This window comes from Amblyomma mixtum, chromosome 5 (genome assembly GCF_055824585.1).
Source record: "Amblyomma mixtum isolate Tamu chromosome 5, ASM5582458v1, whole genome shotgun sequence".
Classification (NCBI taxonomy): domain Eukaryota; kingdom Metazoa; phylum Arthropoda; class Arachnida; order Ixodida; family Ixodidae; genus Amblyomma; species Amblyomma mixtum.
The window spans coordinates 55265568-55290599 of NC_143016.1; the positions used below are offsets into that span (position 1 = coordinate 55265568).

Here is a 25032-nt window from a genome sequence, read left to right on the forward strand (position 1 = left end):
ATAACGTGAGTCACAAAGACGATGTCGAATAGGTGATTTAAATAAAATATGTTTGGTAAGTTCTGGTTGTTAGGGAGAGCCAGTGCTACCACGAGGCTCTCGTTGGGTGGGGGATGGGCGGTGGAGGGATTCTCGAACATTTTCTTACCATGTAATAAAGGAGGGGGGACTGGCAAGTCGGTTTCGGGGTGACGGAAAGGTATCTATCTGTCTGTATGTATACGTGCCGATACATGACAGTTTCGTTTCTCAGTAGTGCGCGGGAACGTAGAGGGTGCGTGCGGCGGCAATTTCGGGGCCCCGTAAGTACACTGCGTACGAGAAAGTCCCAACTGACTAAAGCTTCAAGGGAGACCTATTACTGGCGCAAGGGGGTCTCCCAAACTGCTCAAGCAGGAGGGTCTTGTAGATGAAAAATGTATCGGCTTTTCGTCCTTCACCTCATAAGGTGGATTATAGCGTATATACATAGCCCATTTTCATTAATTTCGAGTACATTTCATTTTGCGGCTCTTGCCGTAAATTCGTCTTTTTGCTGCGGACAATAAATAAAATAGGTAAAGTGAGAACATCTCGCATTAAACAATTTTTTCACGCTCAAGTAACGCCGTAAACACGACAAAAGGAAGACGGGAGACGACACGAGCGCTGACTAACAACGGTTAATTTTATTCTGGGAAAGTATATAAAGGCGCAGGACACAGGACACAGCCCCCAAAAAGCAGAACAAAGGTTAAAACTTAAAAACCATACTGCGCATGCACATCACAGTCTAGTCGTGACGTCTTTTTCAACGAAATTCGAAGAGTATCTTCCATAGTAGACGGCACTCCCCTATCTCCTGGACCTCACACAATGACAAGAAAGCCTGACTCCTTATTTACCAAATTGATAGATGGTGAAGCAACACACTCATCTGCTTCCTTGCTGATCCCATTGGCCTCGACCAGCTCCCCACAAATGCAAACAGGGTTATTAAACAGGACACTTGTCTTATCTACTGGGGGAAGCAATCGTTGCACTCGCTGCAATGCAAAGCCAAGTTGTACGACACCGCTACTTTTTTCACCCACCTGTGATGTTCGAACAAATGCCCATTGCTTCCCCACTTAGAAAGACAAGTCTCCTGTTTAATCACCCTGATCGAATTTGTAGGGAGATGGTGGAGGCCTTTATGATCAGGATGGAAGCAGATGAGCGTGTTGCTTCACCATCCATCAATTTCGGAGATAAGGAGTCAGGCTTTCTTGGCAACTGTGTGAGGTCCATGAGATAGGGGAGTGCCGTCTGCTATAGAATGTAGTCTTCGAATTTTGTTCAAAAATATGTCATGACTCGACTACGATGTGCATGCGCAGTATGGTTTTTTACTTTTAATCTTTGCTCTTCTGTTTTTTTGGATTGTTCACAGTGTCCTGCGCCTTCATATACTTTTCCGAGAATGTAATAACCAGTTATTAGTCAGCGTCTGTGTCGTCTCCAGACTTCCTTTTGTCCTATTTACTGCGCTGCTTAAACAACCATTACCAACTAGCCCAGTTTTATGTTCTCGTAAACATATATTTGCATTTTTTACTTTGTATAGCGATGTGCAAGAAAAAAGAAAACGCATAGCAAGTTTGACTGAAACCCATCTGCGTTCTAATTTTTTTTTGGTCCTGAACCCGTTTGAACCGGTTCGAGACGGTCCTAACCGGTTCGAACCGGAACGGAATGGCCTTCTGGAGCCGAACCCGGAACTGAACCCGAAAGTCGTGAACCCGAACCCGAACCGAACCCGAAAAATTGCCGGTCCGACACCCTGCTCGCGAGGTGGAAAAAAATTGGTCGAACCTTGATGGCATAGTAATCGTGTTTCTGGAATTCTAAAAACTGGTATGGATATAACTAATGACCAGATACACCTCTCCTACTGTAGCCAGGGGTATAACTGCATTATTTAAAAACATTGCAATTAAAACTTAGTTAGCCAGCTTACTAGTTATCAGGATTTACCTAGGTAGGTGCATTTGAACGTTTGTATGGCACCGTCAACAGACAGAACAGGATAATGAAGTCTAATAAAAGTTCCGCTAGGTCGACGCACCCCGCTCTTGTTCGCTCATTGAGCTGCTCAAATGTACAGGTAGAAGCAATATGAGAGAAAGCAGCCGGCCATGCTTACTGTGCATGAGCTTTTGCTGCCGATTCTCGCCGCCTCGCGGTGACAGTGGTCGACGAAGTGCGGCGGCCACGCGCTCTCGTGTTCCCTCTCATATTGCTTCTACCTGTACGAACAACATGCGACTGAGACACAGGCGAAGCACGCTTCGGGAGCCCGGAAAAGCCCTTCGAGACATCCGGCTAACTAAACGCGAAACATCAACGGTGCTGGACGGTAACGCTCAAAGGAGCGCCAGGTTATCCCTCCGGCTTCCAACTGGTTGGCTTGCCGCACGAAAGGTGCAGTACCTTTCAGTGGCGTCGACCTAGGAACACGACTAATAACTTACCGTGGGGACATTTGAGGACATCTGCTGGCTGACTGACTATCAAGGCCGAGTCTGGGCACATACTCGTGTGTCGTTTTTATCCTTCCACGTGCCACTCGTTCCCAAGAAAAAATGCATCAAGATGGCTTTGGCTACGAATAAAGCAATCTAAGTTCATGCGCCAATATCCGTCAAGAGGAATACAGGTATATTTGCATTCTGCCGGAACTCGCCTATCGGGACGGAACTTGCAGGCTAGAGAAAAATTTATTGTTATGTCTACAACATATTTATTGCGTGTCTCAACTTTTGATAATGATAAATCTCCCATGTAACATATTTTTGGTATGTCAAGCATTTGCAAACATCAGGACTCAATGTTTACAAACTACTACTATGAACCGGCTTTAGAGGCCGCCCGACGACACTGCTGCTTCGGTTTCACCATCTGCAACCTATTTCAACTCTTCAAAAACCACCTACTTAAATTATCATATCTCGTTACGAAATATTGAAAATTATCGCATGAGTATACATTACATTCAGCTCCCATAACAAGCCATGTGTTCGTCACATGTTAACCTGAATTTCAAAGCAGTCCAATCTGCACCCGCTCGCAAAGGTCGCTCCACAGTTAAGCTCTGGCTATGTTGATGTGAAAATGTCCCACCTCGCTTTATCTACATTGTCACGTATTCCTAAACTATAAAGTAAGAGTTGTAAAGAAGGCGGAGATAACTGACAGGAAGGTCTTGCAGTGCTGGTTTAAGACGAGACGCGTTCCACAGAAAAGGGACACGAATGCTGCAATGATGCTACAATGAAATTCTCTGCCACCCTCGCTCTGCGACCACCAGCGCCTCAGAGAAGCGAACTGCTGACCTACGTGTACGGCAGCCGAAGTTGCGGTATACGGATGTTTTAAATCATCTTAAGACTTTTTTTAAAGCCTTGAAAGATACTTCGGTAAGGTCTGTGCAGGTGGATTGTGCGGCTAGGCGGACGTTGTTTAGGTCATAAAGTGCAATTAAAATAAAATACGAATAATTAACTAAAATTAGCTAATCTACTTTTTATTGAAGATTTTATGCCGCAAGGTTATATTGCGAAATTGAAGGCCCTCAACATCGAAGGCGAGCTCAGTCTCTTAAACGCTGGAATCGGTTCGAAATATGGAACACAAAAAAAAAGCTTTTGAAAGCTTCTTAGGTTGACTTTTCGACGTTGCACATTCATCAAATGACGATGCTTGAATTTGTAATGTATTTATAACATAACTTATATTATAATTATCGTGTTTTATGACATAGATTATACTGACGATGATTCCGTGACGACACCACTTACAGCGACGGAATTTTATGAATGTTCGTGGCAGAGCGAACCCATAATTCGAAGACATCTTTTTCCCGTTCGATGCTTCGAACTTGGTTGGCGATTCAGAATTTTTTTTTAAAATGGGCTCACTTTCGATATTACCGGCTTTCAATATCGCATATAACCTTCTGTCCTAAAAGAAAATTTTTTTTTCAGTTGATTAATTAGTTCAGTCCATTAAGTACATTTTAAATGTTCTCGGTCACGTAAATAATGTCCGCCTTGCCGCTTTATCAACCACACCAACGTATTTGTAACTTTTAAAACAAAAGTTTGTATCAAATAATTTGAAAGACTCATTATAAGTGCGCGAATGTGCAGACGAGTACGGTGAACGCAGACCGCAGAAACGGGCTCTCGCAAGGCCGTTTCGGCGTGGTCAGCATCCCTTTGTTTTCTACGCCTTTTATGGCTAATGCTATGGTGGGACTAATAAAAAAAAAATGGCTGAAGAATGTAAGTGTCGCGGCCCGTGCCATTATGTGTATTGGGCTTGCCCCTCATGACCGAAAAAAAATGCAGCGACTGCAAAGAAATGAATGCGAAGCGTTCTTTTTTTTTTTTTTTGAACAGTACAGATTGATAAGAACCGAAGTTCGAACGGACGCCACTAAAAACCACGCATTCTTTTCACGTATCATATCACATCGCTATCGCGTGTAGGGTGCTGCGGTTTAGGCGACCTGACAGCTCATCGACCCTACCTAAAAACGAAGACAATAGCTCTTGTTAGCCCAGAAGAGTTCTCAGCAAGAACAAAGCTGCAGGCTGGAAAAGTAGTTCCGCAGGCGGCCGCGAACAATTTTCTTAATGAGTCACTGCCGAAACTTCTTAGCCTGTGGCTTTACAAAGGTTATTACTGCAACTTTGTCGTCTTGATGAGACAGTAGCCGGGCAATCTCTTCTACATTCTACAGCTTCTCCGAAAGAGGTCTGAGTCCCCGGACTTGCTTGGCACTTCACACTCTTAGTGCCCTGGGTTTTATCTTTAAGAGACGAAGCCAGCGGTTAAGCCCTCCTTAGTCATTTGAGAGTAAAGACTGTTCGTGGGCGGATGAGATTAAGAAGTTTGCGGGGATACGGTGGCCGCAGCTGGCTAAGGACGCGGTTAATTGGATAGACATGGGAGAGGCCTTTGCCCTGCAGTAGGTGTAGTCAGGCTGAGGATGATGAATGATCAGAGTGATTGTGCGCGCAGCGACGTAGATCAGCCAGATTACAGATCTGTGCCTCAAATTTTCTGGCTTAATTAACCCCTAACTGTCGCTATGACGAAGCTATTGACAGAAAATCAATCGCAAGACTAATCGTGCACCCGTAGCTCACAACAACCTTAATTCAGCTTCTACATATAAAACCTCTCGCCTTTTCAAGCTCACGACGCAGGCGAGCAAAGCGTCGAGCTCGCATGTGACGCCAGTCGGCGGACAGCCTGTCCATAAAAAAAGCAAGATAACTAACTCTCTTACCATTCCAGATGCATTCCTGTCTGTTGAAAACTCTATTTGGAGCGGCGCTCGTTCATTCCCAACACGTGCTGTCGCGTTGTGCTATTTCGGGCAATCGCTGAATTTTCTCGCCAAGACAGACGTCCTTTGGATGGGACGCCTGTAGCACTTTTACTTTGTATTGTACTTTTATCGACCTTTTTTCCTTCAGCCAAGAAGACGGGGCGACATTCTAGGTGTGCCGTCGAACAGCGAACTGCGATAAATTGCTTCAGCTTTTCTGAAATGCTCAAAAGAGTCCTCTGCTTTTTGCCTTGGATTAAAGTTTGTACTTATCGCTTTCTCGAACGTGCGCAAGACATCGCACAAGAGAAAAATTATTGGCCGGAGACTGGCACTAGCAGTGCGCAGACGGCAAGAGCAGCTAAACATCGGTGTCCGTGCGCCGCCGCCGTCTGATCTTGCAGCTCAGTGGCGGCAGTTGTGTAACCCTGTGAGGTCACACGTATTTGTGAGGTCACACTTTTCGAGGTCACACGTCGCTGCACAAACAGCGACGAATCTAGCAGCTTCCTATAGAGTTCGTGGCCTACACACGGTCTTCCAGTTCCTGCTGTGAACTCTATGACCTCCTAATTGTAGGCAATGCGCCCAAACATAAAATTTACAATGAAGGAGAATGAAGGTGAGCAGCCTAAAATCAAGGGCACGAATTCCTTCTGTAGTGAGCAATAAGCTCCGTTGCATCGGCAATACTGACACAACAGCTGCTAAAGTAATGTCGCATGAAAGAATTTTACTGGTTATTTTTAAATAACTTCAACTTTAAATTTTTACAAAAATAAAATAGATGTAATTCAAGAATTAAACTATTTTAACATATATAACGTCTCTGCCAAAAGTAACCAGGCTTCCCTCAGCGCGTCTGATGCTATCACTTGCACGTTCATGCCACGCAGACGAGGCCTGGCGCCCGCAGGTTCTCATTTCGGACGTCAGCCCGCTTTTACTGCGGTCAAGGCAGCGTGGTTACTGTTAGCATAAACAGCACATTCTGTGTGCAATTGAAATTGCACATGGCTTTGCCATGGCTATGTATTTTATACGGTGTATTTCAATGCCTAAACGAAAATTTTGGAATACCTATACAGTGTGTTATTCTGACTTCTCCACATTCAGCAGGCAGTAGTGCTCTCTTCTTAATCTTTCATGTAGTCATTTGAGACTGGAGCGAAGAGAGTTGGCCTAGTAGCAGCGCTGCCCTTTCTCCATCGATTTGTCATCGGCGACAGAAGAAGAGGATGAAGAGACACGAGCCGCGTGACATGGAACCCGGGCTCGGGAATTGGAAGACGGCTGGGTACGGGTTCTGTCTCCGCCGACTTTCCACAATCTCTAGGGAATAGCTTGTAAAGTTTTCGCTGTGGCCACGCGAATCTCAAGAACACGTAAAAAAATAGCAATGATAAAAGTAATACAGAACAGCCAAGTCTGCCTAGAATGCTCACGCGAGTTTTGACGCACAGTTTAGACGATGAATCCGGCATGGATATTACAGTAAAGTATGCAGATGGCCCGCACATGTCAACATATATGTTCAGTGGTAACTCACACCATAGTGCTCGATAACATTAAAATGCCATTTTCATACACGTGACATTATTAACTTCTAGCAACCAAACAAAATAAGTAAATGCGATGTCCTGCTAGCCCGCGCCGTTTGTTCCGCATAAATCGACAATCCAAAGAAACCTAGAAACTTCTGTAAGTCGGCAGCCTAGACGCCTGTCACGCCTAATGGCACAGCTCACGGAACCATCGTTACGCAGCCAGGCTTTCAAGCACTTTCCGGTCTCCGAGACATGAGGGTGGTCCGTTAGTCAGTGCTGCCAACGCTACACGCCTTTGCTGAATCCATTTCCCGTTGAACCTCGCCCTTCGGTGCACTAAGAGCTCTGTCTGAATGACCCACTGAGGTTGGAGGATCGATGTGCTCACCCTTTCGCGCGACCTTCGGGCCAGATGGCGCGATCCTTGTTGCAAGCCAGCACTTGGCAGTCAGTGCGGTATAGATATTTCGTATAGCCTGCTGCGCACGTATCACTTACTCGAGTCTCCTCGGTGACTTCTAGTAACACATAACGCCGCAAGGAACAACTTCAAGGCGTACTAAGACTAATTCCGACGACCCTATAGAGCTCGGCCTTAGAGACAGGCGTGTAGAACTAGGTGGCGAGCAGAGTAACAGATGGACACACTTTTTTACTGACCATATGCTGCAAGATCCTTTACTATATCATATTTCTGCAAGTGTTCATCTGTGGAGAGTAACGAAATCTCTCTATAACTCGCTGGTCGAAGAGTCCAAGGTGCACAGTGAACAAACCCACGCGTGTTCAAACACTGGTAGTTCCCGTGAACTAATTCTTCTTAAACAGGCGCAGTACACCCTCCTTCCTAGAGCACTTGCTCAAAGTGGTCTAAATTAACCTAAACGGTCATCTCGAGGACGAAAGCCGCGTCATCCTTAACCAAGGTCAACCGCATCTACGACTCGGTCTCAAAGGCATCAGGCGGACTCTGTCCAGATGGACTCCTACCTCCGGCGACTCGGCGAGTGGCGACGCGGGGCGACCAACTTCTTCGGCAACAGCCGGGGACATTTCAAGCCCACGCCTCCTTCCATAATAGACCTGAGCCGGCTACGACCGGCACAGCAGCCACGAAGTCAGCAGCGACAGCAACTGCTCAAGAAGCGCGGGTCCTTCTTCAAGGACAAGGCCACGTCGGCCCGGTCCGGCGTGCACGAGGCGACGGCCAACTGCTGCCTCATGGCTCGAGACCTGTACTCGCAGTCCACGGTTCCCGGATTCATCCAGCTGGCGCAGTCTCGAAACCCGTTTCGCATCGTCATCTGGGTGGTCGTCTTCGTAGGCCTCGGGTCGGTGGCGCTGAGCAACCTGTACGAACTGATGGACGAGTACTTCCGCTATCCGCTCACTGTGAACATCCGCCTGGAAGACGTCAACAACGTGGAATTTCCCGCCGTGACTATCTGCAACTTAAATCCGGTGCGAAAGAGCCTGCTGTGCGGTCAGGAGACTGACCTCGACTATGCTCTCCAGGAGTACCTCTGCAACAAATCGGCCGAGATGACTGTGGTGAGCGCAGCTAGACAGATTCACTAAATTCAGCACGGGGCCCTTTCCAATGCACGTAAGACCTGTTTTAGGTTAAGAGTTAGAAATATCACTACACAGGTCGAAATTCAAGGTCAAAGTGAATTTTGCGCGATTATCTTTCGCCGCTGAGATCTTGCGCGATGCTTACGTTGATCAGGAACCTCGCCTGGTAGACATTCAGCATATATGCTTCTAATACAGCGACAGAGAGAGGGTGATGTAGAATTACAGTCCACTCCCTAAATCCGAACTTGAAGGGGACCAAAAATTGTTTCGAATAATGCGGACTTCGGATTAAGTAGAGCCTTTTTAGTGCACTTGATATCGACGGTACTAAAACTTCCCCAGAAGTTCGAATTAACAAAAGTCCACATTAGATAACTACTGGAGGATTTAGTGTGACCATGGGCTTAATCTTTATCCCTCAGTGTGCTTGCTCGCTTACCTCTTTTGTACTGAGTCTCTAACATGCAGACTAATTGAAGTCTAGAAGGGCACAAGCATAGAGCTGCATCCCTGGCAAGTGCTCTCTGAGCTTGCATATAACTTTTACAGGTAATATTTGGACTTGTTTACTTACACACCTCACAAGAACGCGTCTTTTTTTTTTTAATTTCATTCCCGGCTCATTTGAACCGCCCGTTACACTTTTTCGGCAGCGGTAGCACCACATCACAATTTTTTATCAGAAACACTAGTCGGAAAGCAAGGGGCCAACTTTCATATACACGTATACGGACGTTCAGAAGAACAATTTATTCTCGCGAAAAAGGCAGCGCGTGAGGCGTTGCGCACTTCGCGAAGCCTCACGTGGGGGTTAGGCCGATATGAGTGAAGTTTGCGCTGCTGCTCCGCGCAGACGCGCGGCGAGGATGACGGCCAGCTCGACCAGTTCGTCATGTGGCTGGCCACGAAGCAGAGAACCGAGCCGGAGTTCGCGAAGACTCTGGGACACCAGCTGTCGGACTTGCTCAAGACCTGCAGCATTCAAGGGATCAAATGCGATTTGGACAGGTTCGTAGTGAGGGCTTCGTTGGAGAGCGTTCGAGGGCACTGCAATCTGTACGAGCTTTCTTTTTTTTTTTTTTCCGGCAGGATGTTCACTCTTGCGTTCAGCTCCAGGTACGGGAACTGCTTCTGCTTTCATTGTCAGAGCAACAATGAGCCAGTATTCCGGTATCGGAGACTAGTAAGGCCAGAACAAGGTAAGCATTTCATTCCCTATTCTTATCCCTACCGCTGTGTTCGTTATCTCCAGTAACATTGCTAAAGGCTTCTTCATTTTAGGTCGCCGCAGTGGTTCAGTGGTTATGGCGCTCGGCTGCTGACCCGAAAGGCGTGGTTTCGATGCCGGCCACGGCGGTCGAATTTCGATAGAGGCGAAATTCTAGAGGCCCGTGTACTGTGCGATGTCAGTACACATTAAAAGAACCCCAGGTGGTCGAAATTTCCGGAGCCCTTCACTACGGCGTCCCTTATAGCCTGAGTAGCTTTAGGACGTTTAACCTCCATAAAGAGGCTTCTTCATTTTATGGCAATACGGCCACGTGCCCCTAAATAGGCGGCTTTCTATTATTAATACCAGCAAACCTTAATGTTCTTGAGAAGCTTCGGCCGCTCCGTTCGTGTAACATGAATAGGGTTTTCATTGTGTGTGGCTCTACCGATACTACGTCTTGCCCGCAGTGAGCATCTTCCATGTATATTGTCGGTCGCTCCATCGCAGGGCTGGAGATCTTGATCGCCGTCGAGCAGCACGAGTACCTCCCCATCACGCCCGAAGCCGGCTACATGGTGATGATTCACAAGCAGGGACACGATCCCGAGGAGGCCACCGACGGAATCTTCGTGGCTCCCGGACAGACCACCTACGTCGGCGTCACCGTGGTGCGCCATTGCATTTAATCGTGCTTAATCAATCATCTTGAATCATATTCATAGAATTCGTTAGAAATATGTGCCTTGAGCAATAGATTACTATCGTTCGCATCGAAATAACACACTCTAAACACTAATGCGCCTATATGGGAGTAGAAAGGGAGTAACTAGCTGTCCTCTAGCGCACTCACTTTCACTAGAGTACAACTTACTCCCTTTTTATACCTTTCTGTTTAGAGCGCAGTTCAAAGCTGAAATGTCACCTTTTCCTCTCCTAGTGTTTCTTTATATTCACAATATTCTATAATATTCTTTATATCATAATTATTAATATTTATTGATAATATTCATAATTCATAATATTCTAATATTTCATATTCCTGGTGTATTCATAGCATATTCAATATGATTCACTAATTGGCCCCATTATTATCCTTACAGCAGTTTACAGACACCACATGAAGACGCAATGATCACGCCCGTTTCATTGTTATTCGCAGCAAAACTTACAATTATGGCATGCCGTTTTTTTTTTTTTTTGCTTTTTGCGCTAATATCCTCTGTTATTCTTCCAGAATAGCATCTACCGTCTCAAGGCTCCTTACCCATCTAACTGCGTGCCAACATGGCCTCCAAATAGCCTGCAGCCCAATGCTTCGCTTGGAAAAGTCTACAGTCGGGCGGTACGTTCCAGCTTACTGCTCCGCTAGATAAACAGTTGAGCTTGTTAGCCGAGTCTCTAATTCAAGGCTTCTCGAGTGCTGCGTTTTCGCGGGTCACTATGAACTACGAGGCTGCCATTGCACCTGAAACAGCGAACTAGTTGTGTGTCATCTCGCACAGCGATAACTTGGATCATACATGGAGGGTCCCAAATGCTTGTGATCTAGAATATCGCTCCGCAAAATTTCTTCAGTGAGCCCGCAGATAATATTATTACTGTGTTATCTATCTGCAGGCCACTCAGTTTCAAATGACGCTGGCTAATCCATTGCTTTAGAGGCAGAAAACTCCAGACAGTCACCATGATTATTATTTGTAACATCTCTTCTTTTTAGTTTTCAGCACTCAAATTGTTCTTGCAGTAGTGTGAATTAATGTTTAGAATAAAATAATTTTACATTGTAGAAAAGTTCCTCGTCACAATAATTATTTACGCATTCACAAAAAACAGCCACGAATTCAGTAGTCCTAGTCAGCTGTCAGCTTTTTTTTGTGTGTGTAATGGCTAATAAAGACGTAGTATTCACTGGAACAGGATATCGCTGGAACCTAAAAGTTTCTTCATAAAAAAACGCACTGCCGCATTACTAGTTCCCGTTTCTGTCCAAAAATGCCTCGATTTATAAAAGCCTTGATGATTTTCATTTGTATTGACATGTACTGTAGCCTTCATCACAAATCACGTGCAGCTCACATTCGCGTCCGCAAGGCTGCGCGCTCAGGTTTTTACGAGAGCGGGCCATCTTTTTTTTTTCTAGTAGTTTGTTTTTACACATTTTTCTAAACTTTGCTCAGAAGACCTTAAAGTAGTGCAAACTAAATTCCAAACTGCCCTTATCCCGCAGTAAATGGGTAGATTTAGGCTCTGTCTCTCTAAGTCTACGGACTAGTTAAGCTCTAAGTCTAAAGACCTTTTGGTCTTTAGGCGTGACGAGTGTTCCACTATATGGCTTTGAAGCAAATCCAGTCGCATGGTTACATTACTCAAAGACGGCACCTAAGCGGAAGTGTTTCAATTGGTTGTCGCAAAAACTCCACCCAATGCGCACGCGCAGCTCTGCCTCAAGCTTTGTCAACAGGGAGCCGTGCTGAAGAATTGCAGTTGCGAGTCGAGCTTCATGCCAGCGCCGTCTTATGCTTCCTTCAACGTGTGCGACGTGCTCAACAACAATGGTGAGCTTATTGCACGATACTCAGGTGTACTTCTCAATCTCGAGGGACAAATTCACACTTCCTTTCAAACGCGAGTGCCAAAAACACAGGGGCTTCTCGCCTTACATTGAAGCTGTCATGCTGCCGCAAATATGCATGCACGACTTGCATACGACGTTAACAAGTCATCTGCAAAAAAAAAAAAAAAAAAGAAAGATCAAGCAGCATGCGCTAGAATAAAATTATACTTAATGAATTAACCCTAACCGTGTAGAAGAAATGAACTAGCCTTCCTAAATCTCACGCGTGCTTCCGCAATCATTCCCTGAACGTCGTGCACCGTTCCCCAAACCGCGCGTTTTTAGTCATATGCTAATATAAAAGTGCTAGAAGTATAAAAGGTAACAACTATATTGCGCAAGAAGAAAAACTCTACTGTTATTTCCGCGCTGAAGTAGAGAATAGATTTTGGCTATAACATGCCAATAGGAAAACTACTTAGAAAACAGAAGACAAAAAAACGTGCGCTCGTCGCAAGTAATTACGGAGAAATAGTCGGGTGAATGGTCAGAATGTGTTGCCGTACACACTAGAGAACGCTGTCACATACTGGCATGCAGTTGTGATAGAAAATGTGATCTAACTTACAATTAAGGTTAGACTCACCGCATATTTCATACCTCACTTAGCGCGTAGAAAGACTTCAAACAACGCGTTAGCAATATAGGCGGTAAAAAAATGTATGCGGCGCGTAGAGCACGTTTTATCACTGAATAAAGGTGTTTGAGAAAAATCTCCTCTCTGCACTAGCATCTTAGGAATACCTATTTGTTTGAAAAGCGGCCAGTGAGAGTGCGGAAGCAAATTTCGCACGGAAATGTATTAGCTGTTCCCTCACAAAAATATTTACCTCGTTTTTCAGAAACACTAAACTGCGTTGACCGCGTAAGACGCCATTACGAACTTGGACAACTGGAATGCAACTGCCCTCAAGCTTGTCTGTGAGTATCTTAACCTCTTCACGGGAGATGGTAGACAAAGCAGCTTTAGTTTCCCGAACAGTCGCCTTCATAGCAAACCCCTTTGATGCATGGTAAAGACGATTACTTTACGAGCGGGAATTAGTCTTTGAAGAGTACAAGGCTAACCGGCTGACTTTTAAATATTTTTTAATACCAGAAGAACCAACGCGCGGCATGCGAATACGGGTATGAGACACACAGGCTACTTCTATCAGTAATACTAGACACCTTTAGCATACCGTGTACCGTGTTAGCGTTACCGGTACCGGAGTACCGGGAGCCTGCGCGCAGCCAATACGCATGCGCAAATTGCCTTGACGGCGCCAGATGGCGCCACATACCCGGCAGCTGTGCTCACGCCCGCAGCGGTAACACGGTATGCTAAAGGTGTCTACTAACGACAAGTTGAAATCCAAGACCACGGAGAGACGTGACAATGCCGAACCCATTTGTCTGCGTTGCCAGAGAGCAAAAGTAATTCGTATACAGCTCTTTACCGGAGAAGCCGTTTTTTTGGGCGAGCTGACAACTCAAACAAAACAAGGACACAGGAAGCGCATTTTCTTAAATGCGTGTCAGCAAGATATCTTCCTTCAGTTTGATGCGTGCCTCACAACTGCGCGTGCGTAGTACCATACAATGCTTTGTCGAGAGAAAGACGGAATGGTGGCAGCGAAAGCTCCGGAAACAGACTATACAGAACTCAGCAGCCATTTAAGTTTTACATGAACTGTGCAGCCCATTAGCGATAGAAATAATTATCCGGTGAGGAGAAAAAAAACCGGGGCGATTGTATTTCTGCGCAAATATGTCCAGGATACTTGGAGATTCGTATTAAATCAGTACCAGAGAAAAGGGACTTCCATCCTTCCTCAGCGAAATATCGAAATTTTACTAGAAAGAGAGTACGTGAACGTGAAAATAAAAAAAAAAGATGTATATATCAACGCGCTCTTCATCTCGCCCAAAGAAAATTTGCCCGGCAGAAATTAATTTAAGGTCCGCAAGCTGTGGACGCTTAGACGAGGTTGATGAGGCTGTGGCGATCGTTTTTTATCCCGTGAGGCATAAAACCACGCAAGAAATGAAATTTAAAGACGACACGTCTCTAAAATAAATATCTCTTCTGGTTTGGGTATGCTATCTAGTATTTTGCTTGTCCCGGTCCACAGCCGTCATTACTGTACGTTGGTTTAGCTGACATGATGGATAGTTTGACCAAAGCCTCCGCTTATCTCGGATAAAATCAGCGAGTGAGAGAACCGCTCTTGCAAGACGCATGTTTTCGGAGTTTCTGCTTTTCGCGTCATCTTGCAAGCTCATCAACAGGCCGGTCTTGGTTTTAAATCTATGATTTTATTAAGGTGGTTATCGTATGACGAGAATTTCTTGAACCTTGAGTTAAAATCCTGCAGCAGCCTAGCGCCGAAGTGTCAGCCAAATCTGACTGCTTTCGGCTTTCTTTTACTGCTTTATAGCCAGCGTAAATTATGACACGAGATCGACGCGTTGTCACAAAAACAAACACTTGCAAAAATATTTTGATGGAGTAAGCTAGTTTCTCAAAAGGCCGTTCATGTCGATTTTGTTTTGTTTTTTTCATGTCAGGTCGTAATGACAGGAAAGCGTATAGCGAAAGAATTTGTTTTGTGCTTTTTGCAGAAAGAATCTATTTACAGCAGAGAAAATTCCAAACTGCCAATATTACACGCGTGTTGAAAGCTAAGAAACGCCCTACACTTCTCTCTGTCGAAAACGAACGTTTCCTCTTCAAAGTAAGCCGCTTGATGAATTTTACGTCTGAAAACGTCAGCTTTGTTTAATGATGCTTTGGTTTACCTCGGGTCAATTATTGTGCGCACCGGTAATCAACTCTGTTTAGATGAATGTTTAGTTTTTCCGCTCAGGAGAATGAACATAGCAACGTAAACACTGACAAGGCATTTTTAGCATTCGCCTTCGAATTGTTTTCTTAGCGCCACGATACTAAGATGGTGGTACTTCGTCGTCGGAAGCCACCGGAATTCGCAGTGTGCCGAGACCGTCAAAAGTGAGATTTGCTCACAATCTTCGACGACCGCATATCAAGAAAATGCCAATTTCTAAGTCTGTACTGCATATTTCTTTGTAATTTTTTGGCATGAGACAGATGAAGGCCCGACGGTCACAAGAAAAAATTAAGGAGACAGAAATTTTAATCAAGTTAACCATTTTACGTATTTTCCACTTTCCTCCTGAAAGGCTTTTGTTCTTCCCAAAAGTTTTGAGGGGGAAGCTAGCTTTCAGCAGAAAAAAAAATATTTCTTTCTGTATTTACATGAATATTCTTGGGCATATTAGAAATAATTTTATTACTACTCTCACAAACATTGACTGTTAAATCTCCAAAAACTTGTTTCCTAATCTGTATTTTTCCTCTGAATCTTGTGGAAAGGATGCAGAGTTAAGAAAATATGCCAGAAGGCATGTTCAACATTCATAGTGTTCCTAATGGCGCGCTGCAGATCAAGACATTCTTAGATTTTTTTTTTTCGTAAAGCACAAATTTTGTTTTTGAATTTTTTAACGCGGCGTCTGTCGATACATCTGGTGTAAGGAGAAAATTTATTACAAGAAATTTAAAATTCATTATTTATAAAAGCAAAGAATGTCTCGACCTCCAATTGGTCCTAGGAAACGCGGTAAAAATAGATAGAACCGCCTTGAAGAAATCTGTTCAGCAAGGTGAGCATCTAGGTAGAAAACCACAACGGAGAAAAACGCCAATTCATCGAACGTTTTTCCCCGCAGTGCAGAGCCTTCGCGGTTCACAATAAAAGAAAAATCTACAGTTCCCTGATCGATTTTTTAAACTTCGGGACAGCATAAAAAACGAGGCACACAAGTGGATTCAACAATTTTCGAAAAATCAATTTTTTGGCCGTTTTGGGGAGATTTCAAAACGCGTCACCCTTTAAAAAGATGCTGAATAAATATTGGTCAGACGCTTAAAGAAGCGAAACACTGGAAGTAGCACTTCACCGAAAAGGGCTTTGCAAAATAAAATTGTCTCGTTGATTAGAAGAATGCGAAAAATAACTTTTTTTGTATTTGCTAACTTTAAGAACCCTTCGATTTCTGGTGGGTGAAGACCTCAAAAGGCGACGAAAGCGACAACCATTTCTTCGGCGAGGACTCCGTGGTTTCAGGAGTGATTCGTAAATAAATAACATTCCCCATCTTTTCATGGCGCACGGGTCGGGTATTGTTAGCGTTGAGTATAACTACTAGCTTGCAGAGGGTAGCGACGTGCGCGTATATTTACGGTTATTTCTATTTTTATTCTAGAGAGACATTGTTCCTGAAATCGGCATCCATCGCTGCATGGGCAAAAGATGTGGTGAGTTGACATTTCGTAGAGCACACTTCGCAAACTCCGATTGCGAAGTAATATGGACATGTTGGCTCACTTTGGAGACATGAATTACTATAGTCAGATACAACTCAAGAAAAAAGCGGCTTTTCCCCTTCAAAGGCCCCCCTTCCAGACAATGGCGTCGGCCGATTCTCATGAACCTGTTAGCGTGACAATGCAGGGAGCGGCGTGAAAATTTAGGAAGGGGACTATCCCTGACCACGGCGGGAGGGGACTGTCCCCTTTTCATCCGTCACTCCCTGCATTGTCACGCTAGCAAGCTCAAGAGATTCAGCCGACGCCATTCGCTGGAAGGGGATCATTTGGCGGGGAAAAGCTACTTCGTTGTTGAGCCGTCTCCGACTACAGTTGAGCTATAAGCATTCTACATATTGGCCCCAGGTATAGAAAAAAAAGAGAGAGACTTCGACTACACGCCGGAAACGAAGGTGATCGTTAGTATGTGGCCAATAACGAGTTAGCAGGCTAAGTCAAGTTACCCTTTCAAGCCGTCTTCTTTTGCTGTGCACTTTCATTTACGGTGCGGAGAACATATAAAGGTTTATAATCTGTGGAGTTCCGGAATGCAGACGCCAAATTTAATTTGTTCCTTTACTGCAGTCAAATCGGTTAGCGTAACAAGGATTTTCGCCTTCAACAGTAATCACTTGCGTAAAACACGTTTTTGGGCAAGTTGGTAACATTCTTGATTCATATTGCAGCGAAGAAGCACAAACACACAGAGAAGGAACACGCAAAAAAACACGGACGAACGCTGCACTCACAACTTGTTTACTGCGAAAAGATTTCGAGCTTAAAATGGTTCACCCATCTGCGCACTACAGAAAGAAAACCATAACAAACACGTGCCAAGAAATAACATCTTATCATATTGCCGCAAAAAGGTTAAATTCCGAAGCGTACAAAAAAACCTGATGCATCACTAATGCAGCAATCTGCTTTTTCCTTTATAGCCTTATGTGAAAGGCCTCCAGGAGTTCACGTGCCGTTTTATACTTGCTTCTGCCTAGGATTCGAACACTATCGAAACGTGGCAAACATGTCACGCATGACTGGCAGTGCCTAACCAAGTGCACATTCTCTTTGTTCTTTCTGTAGTGCGGTTTTCTTTCTGTAGTGCGCAGATGCGTGAACCATTTTAAGCTCGAAATCTTTTCGCAGTAAACCAGTTGTGAGTGCAGCGTTCGTCCGTAATTTTTGCGTGTTCCTTCTCTGTGTGTGTGTGCTTCTTCGCTGCAATATGAATCAACACTTGCGTAGAGGCCAAAACATATTTGGCAATCTCAGTGAGTGCTGTTTTTCAGGTACCTTTGTTGAGCTTTAAAGCATGTTTTCCGGATCTCGGGCTTTTACTCACCTTTAATTTCCCTCACTCGTATCTGCATTAGTTGACACGAAAAGCGTTAATAGATGTTAAAATATTGAATACGAAATAGGTAGCGCATTCTAGTAAATTGCTCGACGAACTCTAGAAACATAACGGCTTATAACGGCTCGTAAGTGACAAAAAGTGAAGTCTGTCTCCCAGCCCGAAATTATATTGAGCATAATATAGCGAACAGAATTCGAGAAGTTGTTTATTGTCATTAATGTCAACTGCGTGCTCATTACAATTACAATCACATACCTCGCAAAAAAGTCAAAGCATATGCAAAATGATAGGCTACAAACATTCATTAATGACAGTAGAACGCCGGCATCCGAAAGCAGGCTACAGTCAGGTTAGACAGCATAATGCGTGCAACTGTAACCGTTGAAAATTTAGCAGACGATCAATGTTCCTCACAAACCTCATCGCCAAGGACAGATCGTGCGTCTGTTGCTTCTGTTGGAGAAAATACTGCATCTGTGTTAAGCGCGCCGACGTGCGATGTGCAGTAAGCTCTTTGGACGGGCCCGCAAAGAACCAGCTCCCCATTTAATACAACTAGGGCTGGGATTGAGCGTACGTGAAGTGTTTTTCATTCTTCTCACCTAATGTAAGTGTTCGTTTCAGGGTGGCAGCACAAATAGCTACAGACAGCGAACGAGGTCGAGGAGTTCGTAAGTAAAACTTAACGCCACTTTTTCTGAGCAGAAACCATATTCGTCAGTGTCTCTGGTAAGACTGTCTATTTGCTAGAAGCCCGGGCCAAAGAGACAAAAAAAACATCTTGGAGACAAAAAGCAGCTCACGACGGCTATCTAAAAGATTCTTCGCAGAAAACCGAAAGGCTCGTGTTAAGTCTATCGAGAAGAGGCAGGCTTCTGCTTGCGACACCCCGTTGAGATTAGTGTAAGGTGTATTCGTTGTGCCCTGAAACCTTCGTAGTCTTTTTAATATTGGCGAGTTTGTATTTCAATAACCGTGAGAGATACGTCGGCGCGGTCTGTTCACGTGGATTTTACAGCAAGATGGACATTAGGTACCTGACACAGCTAGTTAAAATACAATTATTTTGACAAAAATTAAGTAATAAACGTTTTTATTTCCTGCTTTTAGGACACAATATTACAATGCAAAACTAAAGGGCCGCCGCGGTGGCTCAGTGGTTATGGTGCTCGGCTGCTGACCCGAAAGACGCGGGTGCGATCCCGGCCGCGGCGTTTGAATTTCTTTGGAGGAGAAATTCTAGAGGCCCGTGTACTGTGCGATGTCAGTGCACGTTAAAGAACCCCAGGTGGTCGCAATTTCCGGAGCCCTCCACTACGGCGTCTCTCATAGCCTTAGTCGCTTTGGGACGTTAAACCCCATAAAACCAAACCAACCAAAATTAAAGGCATTCAATGCCAAAGGCGAGCACAGTTTTTAAATTTTCTGATTCGTCACTGTGGTCCGAAATACCGAGAGCCAAAAATACGCTTTTGAAGATTTGGTGAGTTCGTTTTTCCGCACTGCACATTTATAAAATGGCGTCGCTGCGCATAGTATCGTAACCGAAATCACGTTTTTTTTTTTTTTTCTACGGTATAAAATAGACAAACTGCATGTATATCTGCTGCATTAAAAATGCAAGTGACGCGATTTTACAACTGTGAAAGCGCGGGAAAGCCAACTTAACGAACTTTCAAGGGTGTATTTTTTCTATTCCTGGTTTCATGATTTTTCACCTTCGCTATTTAGAACCACAATGCCGATTCGGAACAACAAAAAAGTTGGTTGGTTGGTTTATGGGGTTTAACGTCCCAAAGCAACTAAGGCTATGAGAGACGCCGTAGTGGAGGGCTCCGGAAATTTCGTTTGACTTTGTCGCTGACAGCCTTGAATTCCGCAGCACAGTTTTGCGTCATAAGCCTAAAAATTACAAATCAATAAATTAGTTATTTAATTAATTAATCGTAAACTAATTCAGCTCTAAAATGTTTATAATGCCCGAATTGCTGTACAACACACATGAACAGACAGCGCCGACGTCTCTCTAAGGGGTTTAAAATAAAAATCTGCGAAGATTAAAAACAATCACCCGGTATATTCTCTAGGCGCATTATTAATTGCCGGTTGGTAGCTGCAATAAAGTGCAAACGAACTGAACGTGAAACACTCCCCTACGCAAGATGGGAAACAATAATCGGAAATTTCATGCGCCTAAATGCGAGTTCCAGAACCATGTAGCCGCGATACCGACCGATGACAGAAGTTCTGCGGCAGGTCAGCCCGCAGTGGTTACGCGGAGTTCTGCTACTCTGTTGCTGACGGTCGTGACGAGAGGGCGCGCTAACCAAAAGCGTTGAGGGAGCAGCTGCGCAAGGCCTCCACCACTGGCGCTTCGTCCAAGATCAAAGGTTGAGGCTTCACACATACCTCGGCCTTTTGAGCTTTGCGAGCGGAGAAGCGCTTTCGCACTAAAAACGAAATCGGGATTTACCGTTCCACACCGCGTGGCTGTTTGACGCCATGCGACCCTCCGCTTGCTGCTGCAGCTCGACAGCATCATGCCACGGGATATTTTAAAGGTGCTCCTCCCAAATACCTTCCGAGGAGAGCACACCAATTCGGTCAATCATTGCGTTGTGTGATCATGAAAACCTGAGCCAAACAATACACTTCTACACGCAGCACAGGGCCCACAATCACGCGCGAAAGTTGGCGAGCCCTTCCCGGAGTCTTTTTAATGCTCGCACCCTCCTCCGTCTCTCGCACCTGCGTATACAAGTTGAGAGGTGGCTATTGGCTCGATTGTTTCAGACGTGAGGCAGCTACAAGCGAGGAGCTTTGGCTTCTTCACTTATATATCAACACGGTACTGTGTCCGGCAGTGCTGCAATATTTTAGTCCGGCTTTTAACGGGGAGAGCCCGCATTATGGATGCGCGTTCTCGGACGTGTACCAGACGGTATGGGCATGCCCCTCTAACCCCGCTTGCCTCCCTTTCCCCTCACCTACCCGAGAGAGCTGGGAGGCTGTCCTGCTCAGTTGTTCTACCTCAGAGAGCCAACGAGCCCTCGTCGCTAGGGCCCGAGCTGCCGCGGAAGCCACAGGGGTCCCGAAATAGGGACCCCTCCTAGAATTTGTAACTAGCCTAAATATATGTTTTCCACCACAAACACCGTCAACGCGCGGAACCAGCACTGCGGACTTATTGTTGAAATTTAATGCACCAGAGCAACATTTTGCGTTACGAGACACCGGAATGCAGAGTTAAGGGATTCATTTTGACCGCCCGGGATTTTTAGCATGTGCCGAAATCGCAATGCACAGGAGTTATGGAATTTCACCTCCCGAAATGGCATGGTGTGGCATGGTATTATATAAGATATATGATATGGTATGTTACAGTGTGATATGGTATGGTGCGGTGTGCTGTGGTATGGTACGGTGCATTATGGTGTGATATGGTAGGATGTGACATGGTATGGTACAGTACGTCATGTAATATGCGGTATGGTGCGGTTTTGGTCTATGGAACGGTATGGCATGTTATGTTATGCTATGGGATGTTATGGGATGTTATGGTATGGTATGGTATGGTATGGTATGGTATGGTATGGTATGGTATGGTATGGTATGGTATGGTATGGTATGGTATGGTATGGTACGGTACGGTATGGTACGGTATGGTATGGTATGGTATGGTAAGGTATGGTATGGTATGGTATGGTATGGTATGGTATGGTATGGTATGGTATGGTATGGTATGGTATGGTATGGTATGGTATGGTATGGTTAACCTCCCAAAGCGACATGGGCTATGAGGGACGCCGTAATGGAAGGCTTCGGATTAATTTCGACTACTAGCACCTGGTTTTTTTTTTTTTAACGCGCGCTAACATCGCACAGTACACGGGCGCCTTGCGTTGCGCCTCTATCGGGATCTAACCCACGTCGCCACCCTAGCCAGTGAGCCACCACGACAGAGCTCCGCGATATAGTGCCGCTGGGGCTGAGATTAAAGCCGCGATGCATTTAAATGGAGGTAAATTAGGAAAGCTCGCGTATACAAAACATCACAAGAAAATCAACATAACCTGCCCGTAGCAAAGCATGTCCTGCGCTGGCATCTAGCCTATTATTCTCCGCTTGCTAATGCTTGAACTTATACATTGTACTTAAACACGTACAAATTCGGCACCTATACTTCGCAGTAGAGTTTGTGACTGTTCGCGAATATGCATGCATGGTTTGAAATAGGTGCCACACATTTAACACATAAGAGCAGTCACATTGACAAGGATTTATGGTAAATTGTGAAGAGTTGGCTGATTATACATGCGCTTGTTCTTGAACAGGGTTTTCGCAAAAGTCGTCATCTACTTCCAAAGCCTCACAGCGCAGAACGTTCGACAAGTTGCTCAGTACAGCGTGAGTAGATTTCGTTTTCTATTCATATTCGTATTCATGCTGTAAATAAAAATTTTATTTCTGCAATATGATGTGCTGGGTGTCTTTGTGCAGTATGACATGGGGATCGTCTGCAAACCGCTTTTGACATGTGACCTGTTTTGGGGACAGGTTGCATGCTGTGCCGATGTTTAAAAGTTAGTCATATACTATAGTGCTGTGGTAATAAAATAACGATCCACGAACACACGAGCACAGGACTAGTGGTAAGTCAGCTTGCAGTCTGCAGCCCTTATCATGTGCATTTAGATGTAACCATTTCCTTTAAGCATATTGAAAATATTTAATCGTTCGTCACGAGTCAATCCTGGTCATTGATTATGATGATGTTGACTGCTCTAATGTCACAAGGGTACATTAAACAAAAAGCACCCTGACTGACGGTTTTGGTCTGCATGGTATTTGTTCAAAGACCTATTGCCCCAAGCATTTCTCCCCGAACAAGCTGAGCACTAAAGGCCAAGGGAAAGTTTGTACCCACTGGAAAACCGATGGGTGCTTGGGGGCACTGGGAGTTGACTACCTGCACTTCCTGCATAAGCGGCAGTAAAGCCGATCAACAAAGCATGTACTCATTAAGTTATACAGGCTCCTCAAGCATTTCCACCGGATGCAAACCAACATCTGCCATTAATCCATTTGGATTACAACTCCGCTGCATCAACTGAGCGCGCGACTTTGTAGCCGCGCCCCCAGCTTTCTTCACACTCGTCTAATGTCTGAATCCCAGATCCAAAAGCGCTATAGCATCACAGACGTTTCCTCGTTCTCTCGCTTCCTTGTGCGTACGAACCGAGATTCCGATGTCCCTCGAAACTTTCTCTTTCTCCGAAACATTAATATCCCTCAAAGAACAAGACAAAACCAAAGCGAGATACTGAGATGCTGATGTCATACGCAGCATCGAGTCAAATATGCCTATAGTTTAACAGCACTCTGTATTGGGCGAGTCAGAAGTAGCTCAACTTAATGGCTAAACTGGCACTCATATAGTGAAGGGTAAGCTTCGTCCAGGGGGGTCAACCTTCGCTCGCAATCGTGCCGCAGCCTTCGAACCTGGTGAGCAACATGGGTGGCATCCTGGGCATGTACGTGAGCTTCTCGTTCCTGGTGATCTTCGAGATCTTCGAGGTGGTCGCCCGCTCGGTGCTCTCGGCGCTGCGGGTCTGGCGCTCGCGCTCCCGACAGCAGGCCCCCAGCTCCTGGTGGAAGGTGGAGAGGCCGGTCGCTGCCGCCGCCGTAGCGCCAGATGTTCTATACACGAGCCGCCCTATGCCGCTGTTCCAAAGACAGTCGCTGTCACTCTACCAGGGCAACGGCAACCGGTGACGACAACGGACAGTTCGGGGCCCGCGGCGAACTGCAAACTCCGGCTAATCTTCCTGGACCCATCGCTCCCAGAAGAGCGACGGGTCTTATCACCGTCTCCTTGGTCTCACCAAGCTGTCTCTACACCTTTTTGCCACGAAATCAGACAACCTTGTGAATCTTGAAAATAAAGCTGACCTGAACAGTTAGATGCTGCACCGACAAGTGTATACTGCCGTATTTATTTTAGTACCATAGAAGCTGCAGCAGGTGGCGCATGCGCTGGCTCCGCTGCAGCCGAAATGGGGAAGGAGCGTTTCTACTAGTGCGAAGAGCCTTCGTTTTTATGCTGCCATCTAAACCGCTTCTGTTGTGTAGTACCAAACGAAGTGAAATTTTCCGTGTTTAAACTTTTTGTCTCAACGAACAAACCTCGTTCACTCTGAGTGCAGATCTCTCTTAGAACTTGAGCTAAGAATGTTTTCTACAAGCGTGGTCTCCTCAAGAACGTCGCCAGAAGTGAAGTCGTGGAGAAGCGTTGATTAACTATTCAATTAATTCATTTCAGACAAGATTGCAATGTAATTTGACGTCCAAGACTCACACTGTCTCCTTTTTTTTTTCGTTATTGGGGCTCACGTCTCGGGAACCTTAGGGAGCTGCGTTTCGCCTAGCGACAGAAACCCCAGCGGGAATGGGGACGGGGGGTTCCACACTTGCACAATCCTAGGTAAGCCATAAAACCAAACTTAATCGCACGACGTCCGCGACACGTTGATGTCGGATTAGACAAGGTTGAGGTGACGGTTCAGGCTTCCAGGTAGACTTTTGCGACTGAGACAAATGCCTTCTGACTCAGCGGTGGCAAGTGACACACACCGCAGCCCTCCAGACTTGCATCAGGACAGCAGTCCAGCCAGTGGTGAACCGGCCTTCAGCTTCCCCCATTCAGGTAGCGTGTCTGTATACCTGTAATCTTTGACCGGATGACCGCCGTGTTATATTGTTCCTCCTAAATTCAGCGTAGTCCACAATAGTGGAGCCCAGTCGGTTTTGCAGAGCTGAAACCCCCGTAGGCGGGAACGTCACACGGGCACAAAAAATATCAGCAGAGTTTCTTCGTGCACAGTGTCCATGGAGGCTAGAGGCTGACACCACCTTTGAGGACTTAAGGTTGCGTACAAAAACAACCGAAACAAGGAGGGAACTTACGATGTTAAGAATTTCAAACCCGCCGA

At 45.4% G+C, this 25032-nt stretch overlaps 2 protein-coding genes across 2 annotated transcripts; both read left to right on the forward strand.

Annotated features, from left to right (window-relative positions):
- Positions 1-7884: 7884 nt before the first annotated feature.
- On the forward strand, positions 7885-10383 carry LOC149342206 (acid-sensing ion channel 1-like). Its single transcript, XM_089546766.1, has 4 exons — positions 7885-8457; positions 9338-9492; positions 9574-9683; positions 10205-10383. The coding sequence occupies exons 1-4, from the start codon at positions 7885-7887 to the stop codon at positions 10381-10383; spliced, it is 1017 nt and encodes a 338-aa protein (XP_089402892.1).
- A 1814-nt stretch (positions 10384-12197) lies between these two features.
- LOC149342207 (epithelial sodium channel subunit gamma-like) lies at positions 12198-23815 on the forward strand. The gene is made up of 6 exons (XM_089546767.1): positions 12198-12252; positions 13154-13232; positions 16581-16632; positions 18653-18711; positions 22375-22447; positions 23534-23815. The coding sequence occupies exons 1-6, from the start codon at positions 12198-12200 to the stop codon at positions 23813-23815; spliced, it is 600 nt and encodes a 199-aa protein (XP_089402893.1).
- Positions 23816-25032: the final 1217 nt, after the last annotated feature.

What these genes read in the sequence shown, in the direction of transcription:
- LOC149342206 (XM_089546766.1), top strand. Translation starts at nt 7,885, where the DNA reads ATGGACTCCTACCTCCGGCGACTCGGCGAGTGGCGACGCGGGGCGACC. An exon ending in ATCAAATGCGATTTGGACAG is followed by an intron (nt 9,493 to 9,573) that starts GTTCGTAGTGAG and finishes TTTTTCCGGCAG; the next exon opens with GATGTTCACTCTTGCGTTCA. An exon ending in ACTAGTAAGGCCAGAACAAG is followed by an intron (nt 9,684 to 10,204) that starts GTAAGCATTTCA and finishes GCTCCATCGCAG; the next exon opens with GGCTGGAGATCTTGATCGCC.
- LOC149342207 (XM_089546767.1), top strand. Translation starts at nt 12,198, where the DNA reads ATGCCAGCGCCGTCTTATGCTTCCTTCAACGTGTGCGACGTGCTCAAC. An exon ending in CGACGTGCTCAACAACAATG is followed by an intron (nt 12,253 to 13,153) that starts GTGAGCTTATTG and finishes CTCGTTTTTCAG; the next exon opens with AAACACTAAACTGCGTTGAC. An exon ending in GACAAGTTGCTCAGTACAGC is followed by an intron (nt 22,448 to 23,533) that starts GTGAGTAGATTT and finishes ATCGTGCCGCAG; the next exon opens with CCTTCGAACCTGGTGAGCAA.